The sequence below is a fragment of the Pan troglodytes genome, chromosome 2 (assembly GCF_028858775.2).
Source record: "Pan troglodytes isolate AG18354 chromosome 2, NHGRI_mPanTro3-v2.0_pri, whole genome shotgun sequence".
Classification (NCBI taxonomy): domain Eukaryota; kingdom Metazoa; phylum Chordata; class Mammalia; order Primates; family Hominidae; genus Pan; species Pan troglodytes.
This window is the reverse complement of record NC_086015.1, coordinates 21,071,914-21,088,230: the sequence shown is the minus strand read 5'-3', so window position 1 is coordinate 21,088,230 and position 16,317 is coordinate 21,071,914. Positions and strand designations below refer to the sequence as shown.

The window sequence follows — 16,317 nt, the reverse complement described above, 5'->3', positions numbered from 1 at the left end:
GGACATGGATGAAATTGGAAAACATCATTCTCAGTAAACTATCACAAAAACAAAACCCAAACACCACATATTCTCACTCATAGGTGGGAATTGAACAATGAGAACACATGGACACGGGAAGGGGAATATCACGCTGGGGACTGTTGTGGGGTGGGGGGAGGGGGGAGGGATAGCATTGGGAGATATACCTAATGCTAGATGACGAGTTAGTGGGTGCAGTGCACCAGCATGGCACATGTATACATATGTAACTAACCTGCACAATGTGCACATGTACCCTTAAACTTAAAGTATAATTAAAAGAAATAAAAAATAAAAAAATAAAAGTGCAGAAGTTTTGGAGGGAAACAATAGAGAACATGAATTTTCTGATTTAACATGTGGTGGATCAAAGTATGAAAGTCAACAATTGATGCATCAATAAGCAATTTTAATTATATTATTAAAAGTTATTAAGGTAATCCAGTAGAACTAAAATGAAAATGTTCTTAATAGGGATTGGGAATGGAAGGCGAGCAAAGAGAAGAGGTAGTGAAATGAGCCACATTTTTCATCTCCCTTCGTGTGATGTCAGCATGTCTTTTTAAAGTTGATAAAGCAGAAAGCAGAGGTATAAACATATTGTCAATCACTGCACTGTCCATTATGGTAGCCACTAGCCACATGGGGCTACTGACTTACTGAAATACGGCAAGTGCAGCTGAGAAACTACATATTTTATTGTATTACATTTTTATTAATTAAAATTTAAATTTATAGCAACATGTAGCTCATGCCTATCATATTAGACAGCACAGATTTAGATGTTTCTATCATCATAGAAAGTTCTATTTTACAGCACTGGTCCAGAGTTTGTGAGATAATTGTCAGAAGAATCAAAACCAGAAATTACACATGATAAGTTCTTAGCACTGAGGCTTGGGGAGATGAGGGGAGGACTTTACTCTTCATATTATACCTCCTTCATGCTTTGAATATTTATCACCTATCTTATATTTTGTTATATGTTCAGAATGCTCACCTTGACCTGTCATCTCAATGGCTACAATGATCCATTTCCAAAGGATTTTTTACAATGGTTTTTGGTTTAGAGTCTTGTGTGAGATTTTAAAAATAGTTTTAGAGGGGAGACACTTGTTCTTATACATTTGAATAGTTACATCTAAACATAAGTTGTTAAACTGTTGATCCCTACTTTCTACCTAACATCTAACATCTGTGGCTTTGAATAAATACATAAATATTCTAGTTGATAAAACTGAATTGCTCATTGCCTTCACTTAAGTACTCAATGCTTTGATTTCTCTGATCCTTAAAAAGAGCTAAGCGTTTCCTTGACAGTAAAAGTCAGAACTTCTCAGGGAGAGGAGGAGGGCATTTGTTGGTGGCATCTGAACATTGCCATGTAAGGAGGCGTTGGCCATGCTGTTTCCCATGGGGAGTGGGAGAAGGGCAGTGTGAGGGGGCACATGCACTTTTTAAATTTACATTTGTCAGCATTTGACATTTTTTGGTAACAATGAGCATGTACTTCTTTTGTAATTAAGTAAAATGAATGCAAAGTGGGTTAAATATAATACAACTAAATGGTTGGCACTAATCTTTTAGGAAAACAAGAACAAACTCCCTAACAAGGACTGCCAAGCCCTCCCTGAGAGGCCCCCGTGCCCTTGCAACTCCCTCGACACCCTCTCCTTGTCCTTCTCTGCACCCCAGTCTCACTGTCCTTTCAGGTCCTCAAGCAAGGCTGCACTCCCTCCTGCCACCAGCCTTTGCAGAATGCTGGGCTCTTGGTCTAAATTGCCTGAACTGCTTTCCACTCCTCTATCCCCTGCTGCTGACCCTTTTCTTTGGGGTGGGGCAAGTAGGGAGAGCATCTTTGCCTTCAGGTCTCAGCTCAAATACCGCTTTCTCAGGGAAGCTTCCACAGTAGACTGTATTTTCCAAAAATAGTCTTAACATCTCCTAACCCATATCATCTTCCACAATGTGACCTTGCCACTCTCTGGTCGAGTTCACCCTCTTGGACCTGGGCAGGACCTAGCGACTTGCCTGAACAATAGGATGTAGCAACAGGGACATGCCGAGGCTTCTGAGGATAGGCCTCCAGGGGCCTCAGGAAGAAAAGCTGCTTCCATGTGGGTCTTTGGAATGCTTGCCCTTGGGACAATCCCTCTCGGAATGCAGTGTCCTGCAGTGAGGGGTCCAAGCCACATGGAGAGACCTATGCAGATGCTCTGGTCCACAGCCCCAGCTGAGCTCCCTGCAGTGGCTGTGCCAGCTAGTGAGCCAGCCGGCAGTTCAGCCCAGTCACATAACTAAAGCCCCTGCTAACATCTGCCAGCGCCTGCACAAGAGACCCTAAGTAAGAAAACTGAGGTGAGCCCAGTCAACACACAAAGCCCCAGACATGAGAACAAATGACTGTTTCAGGTTTTAGGGGTTGGGTTACAGAGCAGTAAATACTCTCTCCATCTTCTCAACAGTGGTGAGGCCCCGTTAAACACCCTCATGGTCCCACCTATCAATAACGAATGGCAACATTACAACAAGTCCACTGCGAGCTGGGTGCTGGTCTAAGTGCTTTACAAACAACTCATAAGACAGCACTAAACAAAATACTTCCACAATTACAGAGGTAGGGTAGGTTAAGCACACCTTCCCTCAGCACTCAGCTAGGAAGTGATGGGATGGAACCCAGGCAGCCTCTCAGTGGGGCCTCTTCATAGCACTTCCCATAGTTTTAATTGCACCTATACCTTTGGAATTATTTGAATAAATGTCTCTCTCTTCCCAATTACACTGTGAGTTCCATGGGGGCTGGGACCATGCCTGTTTCCATCCAGAGTGAATCCCTGGTGTCTCAAATGTGCTAAATAAAATCAGAGTCTCAGTGGCTTCTAGAGAGTTAATGTATCGCATTTAAGAAGAATAAAGCTGGGCGCGGTGGCTCACGCCTGTAATCCCAGCACTTTGGGAGGCCAAGGTGGGTGGATCACTTGAGTTCAGGAGTTCGAGACCAGCCTGGCCAACATGGTGAAACCCCGTCTCTACTAAAAATACAAAAATCAGCAGGGAGTGGTGGCGCACACCTGTAGTTCTGGCTACTCGGGAGGCTGAGGCAGGAGAATCACTTGAACCTGAGGCAAGAGTTGCAGTGAGCCGAGATTGCACCACTGCACTCTAGCCTATGCAACCGAGCGAGATTCTGTTTCAAAAAAAAAAAAAAAGAAGAGGAAAATGCCAACTGCCTCATTATACTTTACAAGATAGTACCCATCTTGTAGTTTAGAGGTTATATATATATATATCTATATATATATCTGGAATTCAAAAGAATGGTTGGGAATATAGGCTTTGGAGCAGGCAAAGCTGAGTTTAAATCCTGACTTGAGCACTCCATGGCCTTAGTTACATTAACTAACCTGTCTAAAGTCTTCATTTCTTCATCTGTAACATCAGACAAGTACTTTGCCGGTTGAGAAGATGAAATGATATGTGCAAAGTGTCTTGGACACAGTCCTTGGCTCACAGCCCCAACAAAGAGTCCCACTGTCAAATATTAGAAATAGAAAATTCTTACAACTGACAGCAAATGTTAGGTCTGTTCACAGCAAATATTGGCCGAGACATGAGCAACCACTGAACCTGTAGACAGATATATCCAGCTTGAGCATTCTTCCTCATTGGATGGGTAAATCAGAACTATGCTGTAACTGCACTAAATTTGCATTTATAACTTTTTAAAACGCTTGACTGAAGATTCAACAAATTCAAAGTACCTCAACATACTAAATGAGGCCACATGGCAAAGACCGCATGTGGAAACATTTGCAAGCTGGATGGCTTTCCCCATTCAGTGCTTCACAGCCCAACTCCATGTGGGTGAGGAAGAGCAGCCTCCCTAGGGGCTGCCCACCACCCTGCCTAAGAACTCTGTTCCATGCCCTGGTTCCTGGGTCACATCTGCCCGGAGATGGTAAGCATTTGTGTTTAGATGGCTTCTTTCCCATTGTTTAGAAGCCATGCCTGCTAAAGGCAGAAAATAGACCAATGCCTGCAAGAGTTTAAGTAGCTGAGAGGATACACTGAATATGTATGTGGAAAGAGGAAGCAGAATGTACTTAGTGTGTTCCGAGAGGCCTCAGGATTTACTCTGTGGGACTGACATCAACGTAACTGCTGGAAATGTGACACTGGGCTTGATTGCAGTGTGACGTTTCATTTCCTACTGAATTGACCAGGTGTTTTCCATGATTTCTGTGCATTTTTGTCCAAATCTGAATTTTCCTGTGTCCTCAGCAGAGACTTACCAGTTGTTTTCATGCTACCTCTAATTGTATATATTCCTAATTGGGAATAATGCAGTCTGTGTGTGTGTCTATAGTGTGCCCTATGTATGCATTAGTCAAATTCACAAGGAATTATTGGTATTTACAATGAGTAACTTAAATGGATGCCCCCCCCCCGCCCATTTATGGAATGCAGATAATGGGAGGAAGCAAGCATGTTACCCCTGCTGTCACTACAACTTATGCAACCCAGGAGCAGGGATCTCACTTTTATTTGATCTGCGGGGGTTATAATAAGGCCTCCACAGATTCAATCCAGAGTGGATCAGTCAGTCCTTTGTAAGAAAAAGCTGTTTATAAAGGTCCATAAATCATAACCTTGGCCCTTGCCAGTTTAATGAATGTTTTCTGTTTCCATATGAATGGGAAAAAAAGAATAGAATAGCTCAATTGGCTGTGAATTTGTGCTCTGCTGATACGAGTCATCATCCTCGAGGGAGGATGGTGCATTTACTGGGGGAAGATCTAGATAAACAGGAGAAACGCTGAGGCTTTGGGAACAACTCTCAACAGGCATGCCTGCTATTCCCATCACTTGGCTTATTCCTCTGATGAGATGGGTCAAAAGAAGGTTGACATTTTATCATGGAAAGGTGGAGCAAACCCCGGGCTGGGTTCAGCACCAACACTACCTCTAACAGACTTTTTGACACCAGGCAATGCATTTTTTATTTTCATCTGCAACTTTGGCATCTGAAAAAGAAAGTGTAGGACTGAATGATCTCTCAGACTCCTTCAATTATAAAATTGTTGACTCTAAGCCTGTATAAACTACAATAAATTACATGTGTCTTGCTATCAGTTATTCAAATCACATATTAGATAATGCCTGTCATTACTAGAAATGTAGAATTTTTTTCAATTTCATTATACTTTAAAAGATAAAAATTTTTCATGATTTCTGGATTTTTCACTTTAAATTGAATATTGCTATTTACTTCCAGCTAAGTTTAAGTATTTTTAACAATCTAAGTTATACATTATTTCATTTCTCATTCTGTAAGTTTACTTTTAGTTCTCTATTTTCTATTCATTTTTACCCCGTGTAGAGTTCATTTCTGAGCTAAGGGCCTAAGCTACTGGCTGGTGGTTAGTTGGGTGTGCAGGGAACAGCAACATTATCCAAATAACAGGCTTATTTTCCAACGAATTATATCCAGAGAAGGGCAGTGGAGATGGCGTACCTTAACTTAAGCACACTATTAGAATGCAAATGACAAGAACTGAGCAAAGAATTGTTTTTTTAAGAGGATATTGAGGAGACTGGACAGAAACAAATGAACAACAGCGCCTGAGCATCTCTTGAACTGTGAGGAAATCACTAATAAGATACTCAGCTGAAGATTACATATACTTATCTGGCTCACATACCTGAGTCAATGAATAGAAAAGAAGGGATTGTTGAAGATTTAGAGTAAATATTTACCCTTCCAAAATTTGAAAGCAGTTTTGGTTTGGGAGAAGCAGTAATTAGGCTGCAGTGTTCAGTATCTTGAAAGCACGATGTCTCACTGATTTGCAAAATAAAAGCTTGGATTAAAAACTCAGCTGGCAGAAAATTATCTTTCAAAAGTGAAGGAGAAACAGAGACTTTCTCAGACAAACATAAATTGAAGGAATTTGTTGCCAGTAGAACTGGAGGAAAGCTACACCTTCTCCTGCCCCTCTAACTACTTTTGACTTACTCTTTGCCAGATTCTGAGGTGCACATTACTACAGACCTAATTCAGAAGCATCAAGAGGGCAGCTGTGGGTATCTCAGTTCACTTTACAGTCAGCTGCTGTTGCTTAAAGCTGTTGAAACCTTACCAAAAGCAAAATAAGGTCAGCCCCGACAAGCAACTTATTTTTGACAAAGCTGTTCAAGTAAGTGGCTACACTTAAGAGTAGAATATTTTGAGCTAGAAATCTTAAAAGTTAAGGCTTCATTAAACACATGTACTGCTATTGGAGAAATATCATAAAACATCTTTTTAATGTGAACACTACTTCATACAATGAAAAACTATTTACAATGTATTGTTTCCAGATTGGCTGCTTTTACATCATCTCTACCCATGTGCTGACTCGGCATGTGTCTTCAGCCAGGGAGCTTCAGTCCAATTGCACATTCTCCTCGATGGCTCTCCAAGGACCCCAGGGATTCAGGGAACCCGTCCACTTACATTCTCTTTAGTAATTATGGCTCAGCAAGCATGCCACCAAAATCATCTAGAACCCAGAGACTCTGGCAACCCCATATAAGTAAAAATGTGTAGATCAGGTTTTTTTCTCCAATAAATAATAATTTGACAATCCAATCCATTTCCATCTTAAGAAATTGTTTTCACTTAGGAAAATGTTTCTCAGTGGAGCTAGAGTGAATAATCTTTCTTCATACTGGAACTGAGTTAGAATGTCTTTGTATACAAATATAGCATATTTTGGCCAGCAATATAATTGCCTGTTAAAGAGTTTATTTGCCTTCACACGCAGGATTGCTACATACATTCACAGTTTTAATAGACTGTAATTAGCTATTCCAGTTGTGCTTTAAAATCCCGAATATTATTCTCATTAGTGAGTGCAAAGCAAATGTCCCATCTGACTACGATTGGTCCTAGAGTTATAAACTCCATAATGATTTATTGTAAGTTTCCTCATTCTCCAGTTTCATCGTTTGCTTTTTCAGGTATGACTTCCAAGCTCCGGCGTGGCTTCTGGACATCAGCATTTTCGGTGCCTGGTTTATTTAGTCCACATGAAACAGCAGCAAAATGGATTTGTTTCAGGTTCTCCAATGTCTCATTCTTAGCATATTTCAAAAGATCTGCTTGTCCCTATAACAAAACATGCAATTAAACAGTATTAGATATGACATAACTTAGTGTTATACTTCAACAATATCTATCTTTCACTGAAATAGAAGTATTCTGATTCCACAAGAGGGCATAATTATTTCTTATTGGCACTGCATCTGAATAGGTCAATTTTAATAAAAAGTGAGTTTGTTTTCCCAGTTTCAACACCACACTCCAAGAGTATGCTGCCTTTCTGGCCCTTTCTATTTATAGATCTGCATGGGGTTCTGTGTGCATGGACTATTCCTGTCTATCCTGGTTAAAATTACATCTTTCATTAGTTGTTTGGCCAATCTTGTTTTTCCCTTTTAAGGTTTGATTAAAAAAAAAACTTTTTATTTTGAAATAAGTATAAATTCACAGAAGGATACAAATATAGTACAGAGAGGTCTTGTATACCCTTTCCCAAATTTCCCCCAATGGTTATGTCTCACATAACTATAGCACAATATCAAAACCAAGACACTGATGGGGGTACAAAGTGTGCCTCTGCTTTTGTGTGACTTCATCACATGTGTGGGTTCACGTAACCACCATGGCAACCAAGGCACAGCACTGCACCAGCACCACCAGGAAGTCACACCCACCCCCTCCTCTCCACCATCCCTAAACCCTGGCAACCACTAATCTGTTCTCCATCTCTGAAGAACCACTAATCTGTTCTCCATCTCTGAAGCCCACACAGCGTTTGGTAAGTGCTGGCAGCCGTGGGCACACAGCAGGTCCTCACTGAGCATTTGCTGAAAGAAAGAGTGAAGCAAAGGATTTTCTACTCTGGATATACTTTCTCAGCCAAATTTTAATTTCTTTTCTGAGGTCTGACCATCAACTTGATCTATATGCAGTATAACACGATATAGGTCAGAAAACAGTGGGTGAATTGAAGCACAGTCACTGGGAGTCTGGAATTGGTGCTGACAATGGGCCAATGAAGTTTGTCACCCTCTTTGCTCTTGACATTTTGGACCAGAGAATTCTTTGGAGGTGGGGAGCTGTCTTGTGTATTTTCAGATATTTAGCAGCACCCCTAGCATACCCTAATGTTTGCAGACATTGCTAACTGTCTCTTGAGTGGGAGGGTGAGCTACCCCCAGTTGAAAACCACTGGGCTAATGCATCAGCCAACAATTCCAAAATTATCGAGCAGAAGAGATGATGTGGTGCTCTATTGCTGTAAATTCCAACACTCCTACTTTGCTTTTTTGTTCTATTTTTCCTTCCAAATTTAACCTGCCTTCCACTAACAGTTTTTTCTACTTACACTATTACCTTTTCTTCTTTCTCACTCTCCTTGCTTGCTATTTTTTCCCATCCCCTTGGGTTCTCAATTTATTCTATTATTTTCTTTATGATTCCTCTGTAGTTTGACTTTTCTTTGTCCTACTTACACCTCCTCCCCCTTTCCCTCTTTCTGAACTGCCTCCCAGCGTGGGTCCCCTTTAAGGCATTCCTGTCCAGCAGGAGCTTGGGGCCAGCTGCAGACAGCAATGGGTAGGGACTTACCTTGGCTGGCAAATGGACTATAGTCAAATGTCAGCCACTGGTGAGATCAAATTGCAAGGCAATTTTAAACCATCATGAGGCCCAAATCCACAGAACAGTTTGCTGCCTACCACTTACCATGCATGGTTTTCCTGCTTTACAGAGTCCTTTAATTAGTAACTATAAATAGATGTTCCCTTGCATAGATTAACTAAAGGAGCTTCATTTTTATTCATTCTTACTAGTCACTGAACTCACATGTTGAAAATTTACTAGTTATGAGGTCTTTGTATATATAGCATATTGTGTCAGGAGTATAATTTCATGTTAAATAGTGTATTTCCCTTCACAAGCAGAATTGCTACACACATTCACAGTTTTAATAGACTAACTAGTCTTTGTGTTTTAAAACTCCAAATATTATTTTTTAAAATTAATAAACTTTAATTTTTAGGACAGTTTTAGGTTCACAGCAAAACAGAGCAGAAACCACAGAGAGTTCCCTTACGCTCCCTCCCTCCGCAAACCTTCTCTAGTAGCCACATCCCGCACCACAGTGGTATACTTGTTACAATCAATGAACCTATGTTGCCACATCCCCTCAAGTCTATTGCCTAAATTAGGGCTCACCCTTGGTTTTGTGTATTCCATGGGTTTTGAAAAATGTATAACAACATCTATCTACCCTTACACGATCATGCAGAATAGTTCCACCACCCTAAAATTCCTCTGTGCTTTGCTAGTCATCCTTCCCCACTCCCAACCCCTGGCAACCATTGATCTTTTTATTGTCTCCACAGTTCTGCCTTTTCGACAATGTCATCTAGTTGGAAACACAGTGTGTAGCCTTTTTGGATTGGCTTCTTTTGCTTAGTAATATGCATTTAAATTTCCTCCATGTCGTCTCATGGCTTGATAGCTCATATCTTTTTAGTGCTGAATAATATTCCATTGTCTGGATGCACTGCAGTTTATTTATCCATTCATTTACTTCAGGACATCTTTGTTGCTTCCAAATTTTGGCAATTAAAAATAACTCTGCTATAAGCATCTGTATGCAGATTTTTGTGTGGACATAAGTTTCCAATTCATTTAGGTACATTCCAAGGGGTATGATCGCTGGATCATATGGTAAGAGTATGTTTAGTTCTGTAAGAACTACAGATAGTTTGACAGTTTCTTCCAAATTGTCTGCACCATTTTGCATTTCCACCAGCATAAATGAAAGTTCCTGTTGTTTCACATCCTCGCCAGCATTTGGTGATGTTAGTTTTGTATTTTGGCTACTGTAATAGATGCATATTGGTATCTCATTGTTGTTTTAATATATAATTTCCTAGTGACATGTGATGCTAATATACTTTCCATTTGTATGTCTTCTATGGCGAGGTGACTGTTCAGACTTTTGCCCAGTTTTTAATCAGGTTGTTTCCTTACTGTTGAGTTTTAAGGGTTCTTTGCATTTTTTAAGAGTTCTTTGACTGCTCAGACTTTTGCCCAGTTTTTAATCAGGTTGTTTCCTTACTGTTGAGTTTTAAGAGTTCTTTGCATATTTTGGAAAACAGTACTTTATCAGGTGTGTCCTTTGCAAGTATTTTCTCTCAGACTGTGGCTTCTCTTCTCATTCTCTTGACATTGTCTTTATAGAGCAGAAGTTTTAAATTTTAAGGAAGTCCAACTTACCCATTCTTCCTTTAATGGATTGTCTATGGTGGTGTATCTGAAAAAGCACTGCCATATCCAAGGTCGCCTAGATTTTATCCTGTGTTATCTTCTAGGAATTCTATAGCTTTGTGTTTTATCTTTAGGTCTGTGATCTATTTTGAGTTAATTCTTGTGAAGGGTGTAAGATTTGTGCCTAGACTGAATTTTTCATGTGGATGTCCAGTTTTTCCAGCATGAATTGTTGAAAAGATGAAGTCTCTATTCCACTGTATTGCCTTTGCCCCTTTGCCAAAGATTGATTAACTACTTTATGTGGGTCTATTTCTGGGCTCTTCTATCCTGTTCTGCTGATCTATTTGTCTATTCTTTTCACACTGTTTTATTTCCTGTAGCTTTGCAGTAAGTTTTAAAGTCAGATAAAGTCTGTCCTCTGATTTTATTCTTCTCCTTTAATATTGTGTTGGCTATTCTGGGTCTTTTGCTTCTCTCTTTAAACTTTGGAATTGGTTTGTCAATATCCACAAAATAACTTGGTGGATTTATTTATTTATTTATTTTTATGCTTGCTGGAAGTTTGAGATTATGTTGAATCTATATATCAAGTTGGGAAAAACTGATATCTTGACAATATTAAGTCTTCCCATCCATGAATATGGAATATCTCTCCATTTACTTAATTCTTTGATACCTTTCACCAGAGTTTTATAGTTTTCCTCATATAAGTCATATATATGTTGTTAGATTTATACCTGAATATTTTATTTCTGGGGGTTCTAATGTAAATGGTCATGTGTTTTTAATTTTGAATTCCACTTGTTCTTTGCTGGTTTATAAGAAATAAATTGGGCTGGGCATGGTGGCTCACGCCTGTAATCCCAGCACTTTGGGAGGCCGAGGCGGGTGGATCACGAGGTCAGGAGATCGAGACCATCCTGACTAACATGGTGAAACCCCGTCTCTACTAAAAATACAAAAAATTAGCTGGGCGTGGTGGCGGGCACCTGTAGTCCCAGCTACTTGGGAGGCTGAGGCAGAGAATGGCGTGAACCCAGGAGGCAGAGCTTGCAGTGAGCCGAGATCACACCACTGCACTCCAGCCTGGGCAACAAGAGCGACACTCTGTCTCACAAAGTAAGACTCCGCCTTAAAAAAAAAAAAGAAAGAAATTGGCTGGGTGTGGTGGCTCATGCCTGTAATCCCAGCACTTTGGGAGGCTAAGGCTTGAGCCTCAGGAGTTCAAGACTGGCCTGGGTAACCTGGCGAAACCCCATCTCTGTATAAAAATACAAAAATTAGCTGGGTATGTTGGTGTGCACCTGAAGTACCAGCTACTTGTGAGGCTGAGGTGGGAGGATCACCTGAGCCCAGGGAGGTCAAGGCTGCAGTGAGCCATGATCATGCCAGTACACTCCAGCCTGGGTGACAGAGTGAGACCCTGTCTCAAAATTTTTTTTTTCTTAAAAAAAGAAATCAATTGATTTTTGTATATTAACCTTGTTTCCTGCAACCCTGCCATAATTGCTCATTATATTGTTCGAGGAGATTTTTTTGTCAATTCTTTTGGATTTTCTACATAGATGATTATATCATCTGTGAACAAAGACAGTTTTATTTCTTCCTTCTCAAGATATATACCTTTTATTTTATTTTCTTGTCTTTCTGCATTAGCTAGGACTGGACTTCCAGGTCAATGTTGAAAGCAGTGGTGTCAGAGAACATCCTTGCTTTGTCCCTAATCTTATTGGGAATGCTTTCAGTTTCTCACCTTTAAATATGATGTAAGCAGTATGATTTTTGTAGATGTTCCTTATCAAGTTGAGTAAGGTCCTCTCTATTCCTAGTTCACTGAGAATTTTTATCATGAATGGGAGTTGAATTTTGTCAAACTTTTTTTGCATCTACTGATATAACCACGAGCTTTGTCTTCTTTAGCCTGTTGATATGATGAATGACATTAATTGATTTTCAAAAGTTAAATCAACCTTGTATACCCAGTATAAATCCCATTTGATCATGGTGAATAATTCTTTTTATTCATTTTTGGATTTTAATTGTTAATATTTTGTTAAGGATTTTTGCATCTGTGTTGATGAGAGATACTGGTCTATTGTTTTCTTTTCTTGTAATGTCTTTGGTTTGGTATTAAGGTAAAACTGGGTTGGCAGAATGAGTTAGGAAGTATTCACTCTGCTTCTATTTTCTGGAAGATATTGTAGAGAATTGGTATCATTTCTTTCTTAAATGTTTAGCAGAAACCAGTGAACCTATCTGTGCTGGTGCTTTTTGTTTTGGAGGCTTATTAATTATTGATTTGATTTCCTTAATAGATATAGAATTATTCAGATTGTATATTTCTTCTCATATGAGTTTTGGCAGATTGTACCTTTCAAGGAATTGGCCTATTTCATCTAGGTTTTCAAGTTTGTGGGCATAGAATTGTTCACAATATTCCTTCATTATCCTTTTAGTGTCCATAAAATCTGTGGTGATATCCTTTATTTCATTTTTGACATTAGTAATTTGCATCATCTCTTTCTTAGTTAGCTTGACTAAAGACTTACTGATTTTAATAAGGTTTTCAAAGGACTAGCTTTTGGTTTTACTGATTTTTCTCTATGCATTTTCTGTTTTTAATTTCATTGATGTATGCTCTTATTTTTATTAATAAAAATTAGTACCTACCAAAATGCCTATCTAGGCATCATTCTTTTGGACATCACATGTCCAGTTGAGTTTCTGATATCCTGCTACTACTCCTACTACCAGCTACTCTTCAGTCAAAGCAACTCCATTCTTGCAGTGACCTGGACCAAGGACCCTGGTGTCATTATTCATTCTCCCCTTTTTCTTCCATCTATCATCCCATCTGTCAGTAGGTCCTAGTGTCACAATCTTCAAAACATATATATAAAGTTTCTCACCACTTTTTACCATCTTCACTGCCAACATTGTGGTTTAAGCCACCATAATCTTTCTTGGAGTTTATTCTGACTGGTCTTCTTTCTCCATGTTCAACGTGACAGCCAGAGAGCTCAAATTAAAACACAGGACATCCCTTTCCCTCTGTTCAAAACCCTTCAGCAGCTCCCCAAATAGAGTGAGAGTCAAAGTCCTTGCCCACAGCCTCATCTGACTTCCTTCACCCACCTACCCACCCTGTATTGTTCACTCAGCCTCTGATATGCTACGCTCCTAAATGTTCCTCAAACCCATCAGGTCCTCTCTAGTCCAACCTCAATGTCTATGCACTCATTGTTCCCTCTGCAGGGAATGCCCTTGCCCCAGAAATGCACGTAGCTAGCTCCTTCCCCTCCCCTTGATGCCATCTTGACTCTGATGCCCTCTTCACAGCAGCGCCCTCCCTGACAGCCCCATCTTGTCTAATTAGAACTCCCACTTCCTGTCCATAATTCTCCTTACCGCTTCCCTGCCTTGCTTTTTCCATAACACCTATTGCCATACTCTACTGCTTGGTTTATTGTCTGTCTCTTCCACTAAATGTAAACTTCACGAGGGCAGGAATTTTTGTCTTCTGATCACTGCTGTATCCTCAGAGCCTAGAACAGTGCCAGGTACAGAGTAAGGGCTCCATAACCATCTGTTGAATGCAATTAAAGTAATGTAATTAAAGTAAAATGTGAAAGTCTCCCCTTTAATCTCACAGCTGCCCCCTAAACAATGAGTTTTGTCTTTTTCTTGGCATTATATATATATTACAAATAGGTATTTTATTTTACTTTTAATGTAAATACAATCAAGCAATCTATATTGTTCTTTGGTTTCCTTTTTTCTTCACGAAAAGTTATGTCTTAGTGATCTTTCCGTGTCAGCATATATAGATCTACCACATGATGACAGGGTATTTAAAAACAAAAATCCCCAGATGGCATACGATAATTAATGTGGTAATAGAATTCTTCATCTGGTTGAATCTTATGTTTCTCAACTTCAGAGAAGTAATCATGGTATCTTAAACAGAATAGGCCTTTGGACATTACCAAGGCGAGACACAAAGGACTCCTAAAGGCAATAAATCTGGGCTTGAGGAGCTGCTGAACTTTGTCCACATCACTTTCATTTTGTTCTATGTGTCTAAAACTACATGTTTAAGATGTCTTGGAGGTAAGGCATGTAGTGTGAGTGAAGAACAATTCTGGCCAGGCGCGGTGGCTCATGCCTGTAATCCCAGCACTTTGGGAGGCCGAGGCGGGCGGATCACCTCAGGTCAGGAGTACACGGTGAAACCTCGTCTCTACTAAAAATACAAAAAAAAAAAATTAGCTGGCATGGTGGCGGGCGCCTGTAAACCCAGCTACTTGGGAGGCTGAAGCACAAGAATTGCTTGAACCCAGGAGGCAGAGGTTGCAGTGAGCTGAGACCACACCATTGCACTCCAGCCTGGGCAACAAGAACAAAACTCTGTCTCAAAAAAAAAAAAAAAAAATTCTGAAAGAGGTGGGGGTGTTTGTTGTAGCAGTGTTCATATTTCATTGCTTCAAAAGACTTGAAAAGAGCAAAGGTTACTTAAAACACTGCCACCCACTGACACAGGGTGTCTGGTTTTGAAGACTCCTTCCACAAAGCTGGCTTTGCAATGTTTTCAGTTGAACAACTCAAATGTCATTTGATTTCACACATTCTGGTTTGAATTTTTTTAACTTATTCTATTTTGTTTTCATCTTGAAAGAGTTATAACAACCTTAGGTCAAAATATTTAAGGTTCTTACTTAGGCCCAGAAAGTAATCTTTAAAAGATGTAACTAAGGGCAGTGGCTGGATCCCAGCAGCTCTTGCTGCGAGTCTGGCGTGACTGTGCTTTTTCTGGCTGAGCCTGTGGCTTACCTGGGATTGGATCAGAGGCCAGAGCAGCCAGGAAAAGAATGATGGCAGCTCCAAATGCCAGAACCGCACCCCAGCTGTGCTCAACCCTCGGCTAATCACCATACTTTCTGTATGACCACAAAAGATGTTCTAGTTTTTAATATATTAAAAATATTTCAAGACACATCTGTTAGAGCTACATTTTAGGAGCCATTTAACAATCACAAGTCATTGCTTTTATTCAGACGTAGGGGCAAAACAACAGGGATTCTACATCTGGCTAATTTTTTCAAAGTCCTTTTGTCCAACTATCTATTAGAGAAAAACAGTTGTCTTACTTCTGAGGTGAGGGATCCAGTGCGGCAGCTAAGACTTCCCCTGCCCTCTGCCACCTGTGTAATGGCCACATGCTTGGATGTTGAAGACAGCAAAGATTAGCACCTTCCATTCCCTGGGGGCCAGCAGACACTTTTCTTCCAAATCACATGCAGTGTGAGGGAGGAGAAGGAGGAGGGTACTCATACCATTATGGGAGTCTGAGGCACAAAAATACTCCTCCTTCCTGTCTTTCTTATCTATTTGGGAATGCAGAGAGGAACACAGCAGAATTTAGATACCTTCACTGATACCACCTGCTCCACAAAGAGGGGATGCAAGGGAAGTGCTATTACCATTCTCGTTTCATAAAAAGGACACTGAGTTTAGAGAGATTACGGGTAGAGTCTGAACAGCAAATCACACTGAAACACACACACCTTTCTCTCTGGTATGTTTGTTTTATTTTCCTGTTGGATAAACTAAACTGTGAGGCCAAAACTATAGAGAGTTGAATCCCACAGACTGCATGCAATATTTTAAAGCAAGCAGGTTGAAACACACACTACATTTTTCATATATCCAGCACATCAACAACTGTGTAGACAATTCACTCTTCCTGTGATTAAAAGCAGAAACAGAAATATGGATCTCCACTGTGTGTTTGTTGAATGAGGAATGAGTGAACAAAAGAATGAAACGGGTGTGGTGGCTCACACCTGTAATCCCAGCACTTTGGGAGGCCAAGGTGGGTGGATCACCTGAGGTCAGGACTTCAAGACCAGCCTGGCCAACATGGTGAAACCCTGTCTCTACTAAAAATACAAAAATTAGCCAGGCGT

The 16,317-nt window shown here is 40.2% G+C and overlaps 1 protein-coding gene across 6 annotated transcripts in view; it reads right to left on the bottom strand.

Annotated features, from left to right (window-relative positions):
- Nucleotides 1-6,299: 6,299 nt before the first annotated feature.
- Nucleotides 6,300-16,317, bottom strand: part of PLCL2 (phospholipase C like 2) — a 247,265-nt gene continuing 237,247 nt past the window's right edge. For 5 of the 6 annotated variants that reach the window (XM_054680392.2, XM_054680393.2, XM_526146.8 and 2 more), the window contains one exon: nucleotides 6,300-7,171. In XM_054680392.2, the coding sequence (XP_054536367.1) occupies nucleotides 6,992-7,171 (180 nt within the window). In that variant the 3' untranslated portion in view covers nucleotides 6,300-6,991. The other variant, XM_054680394.2, reaches the window with a different exon arrangement.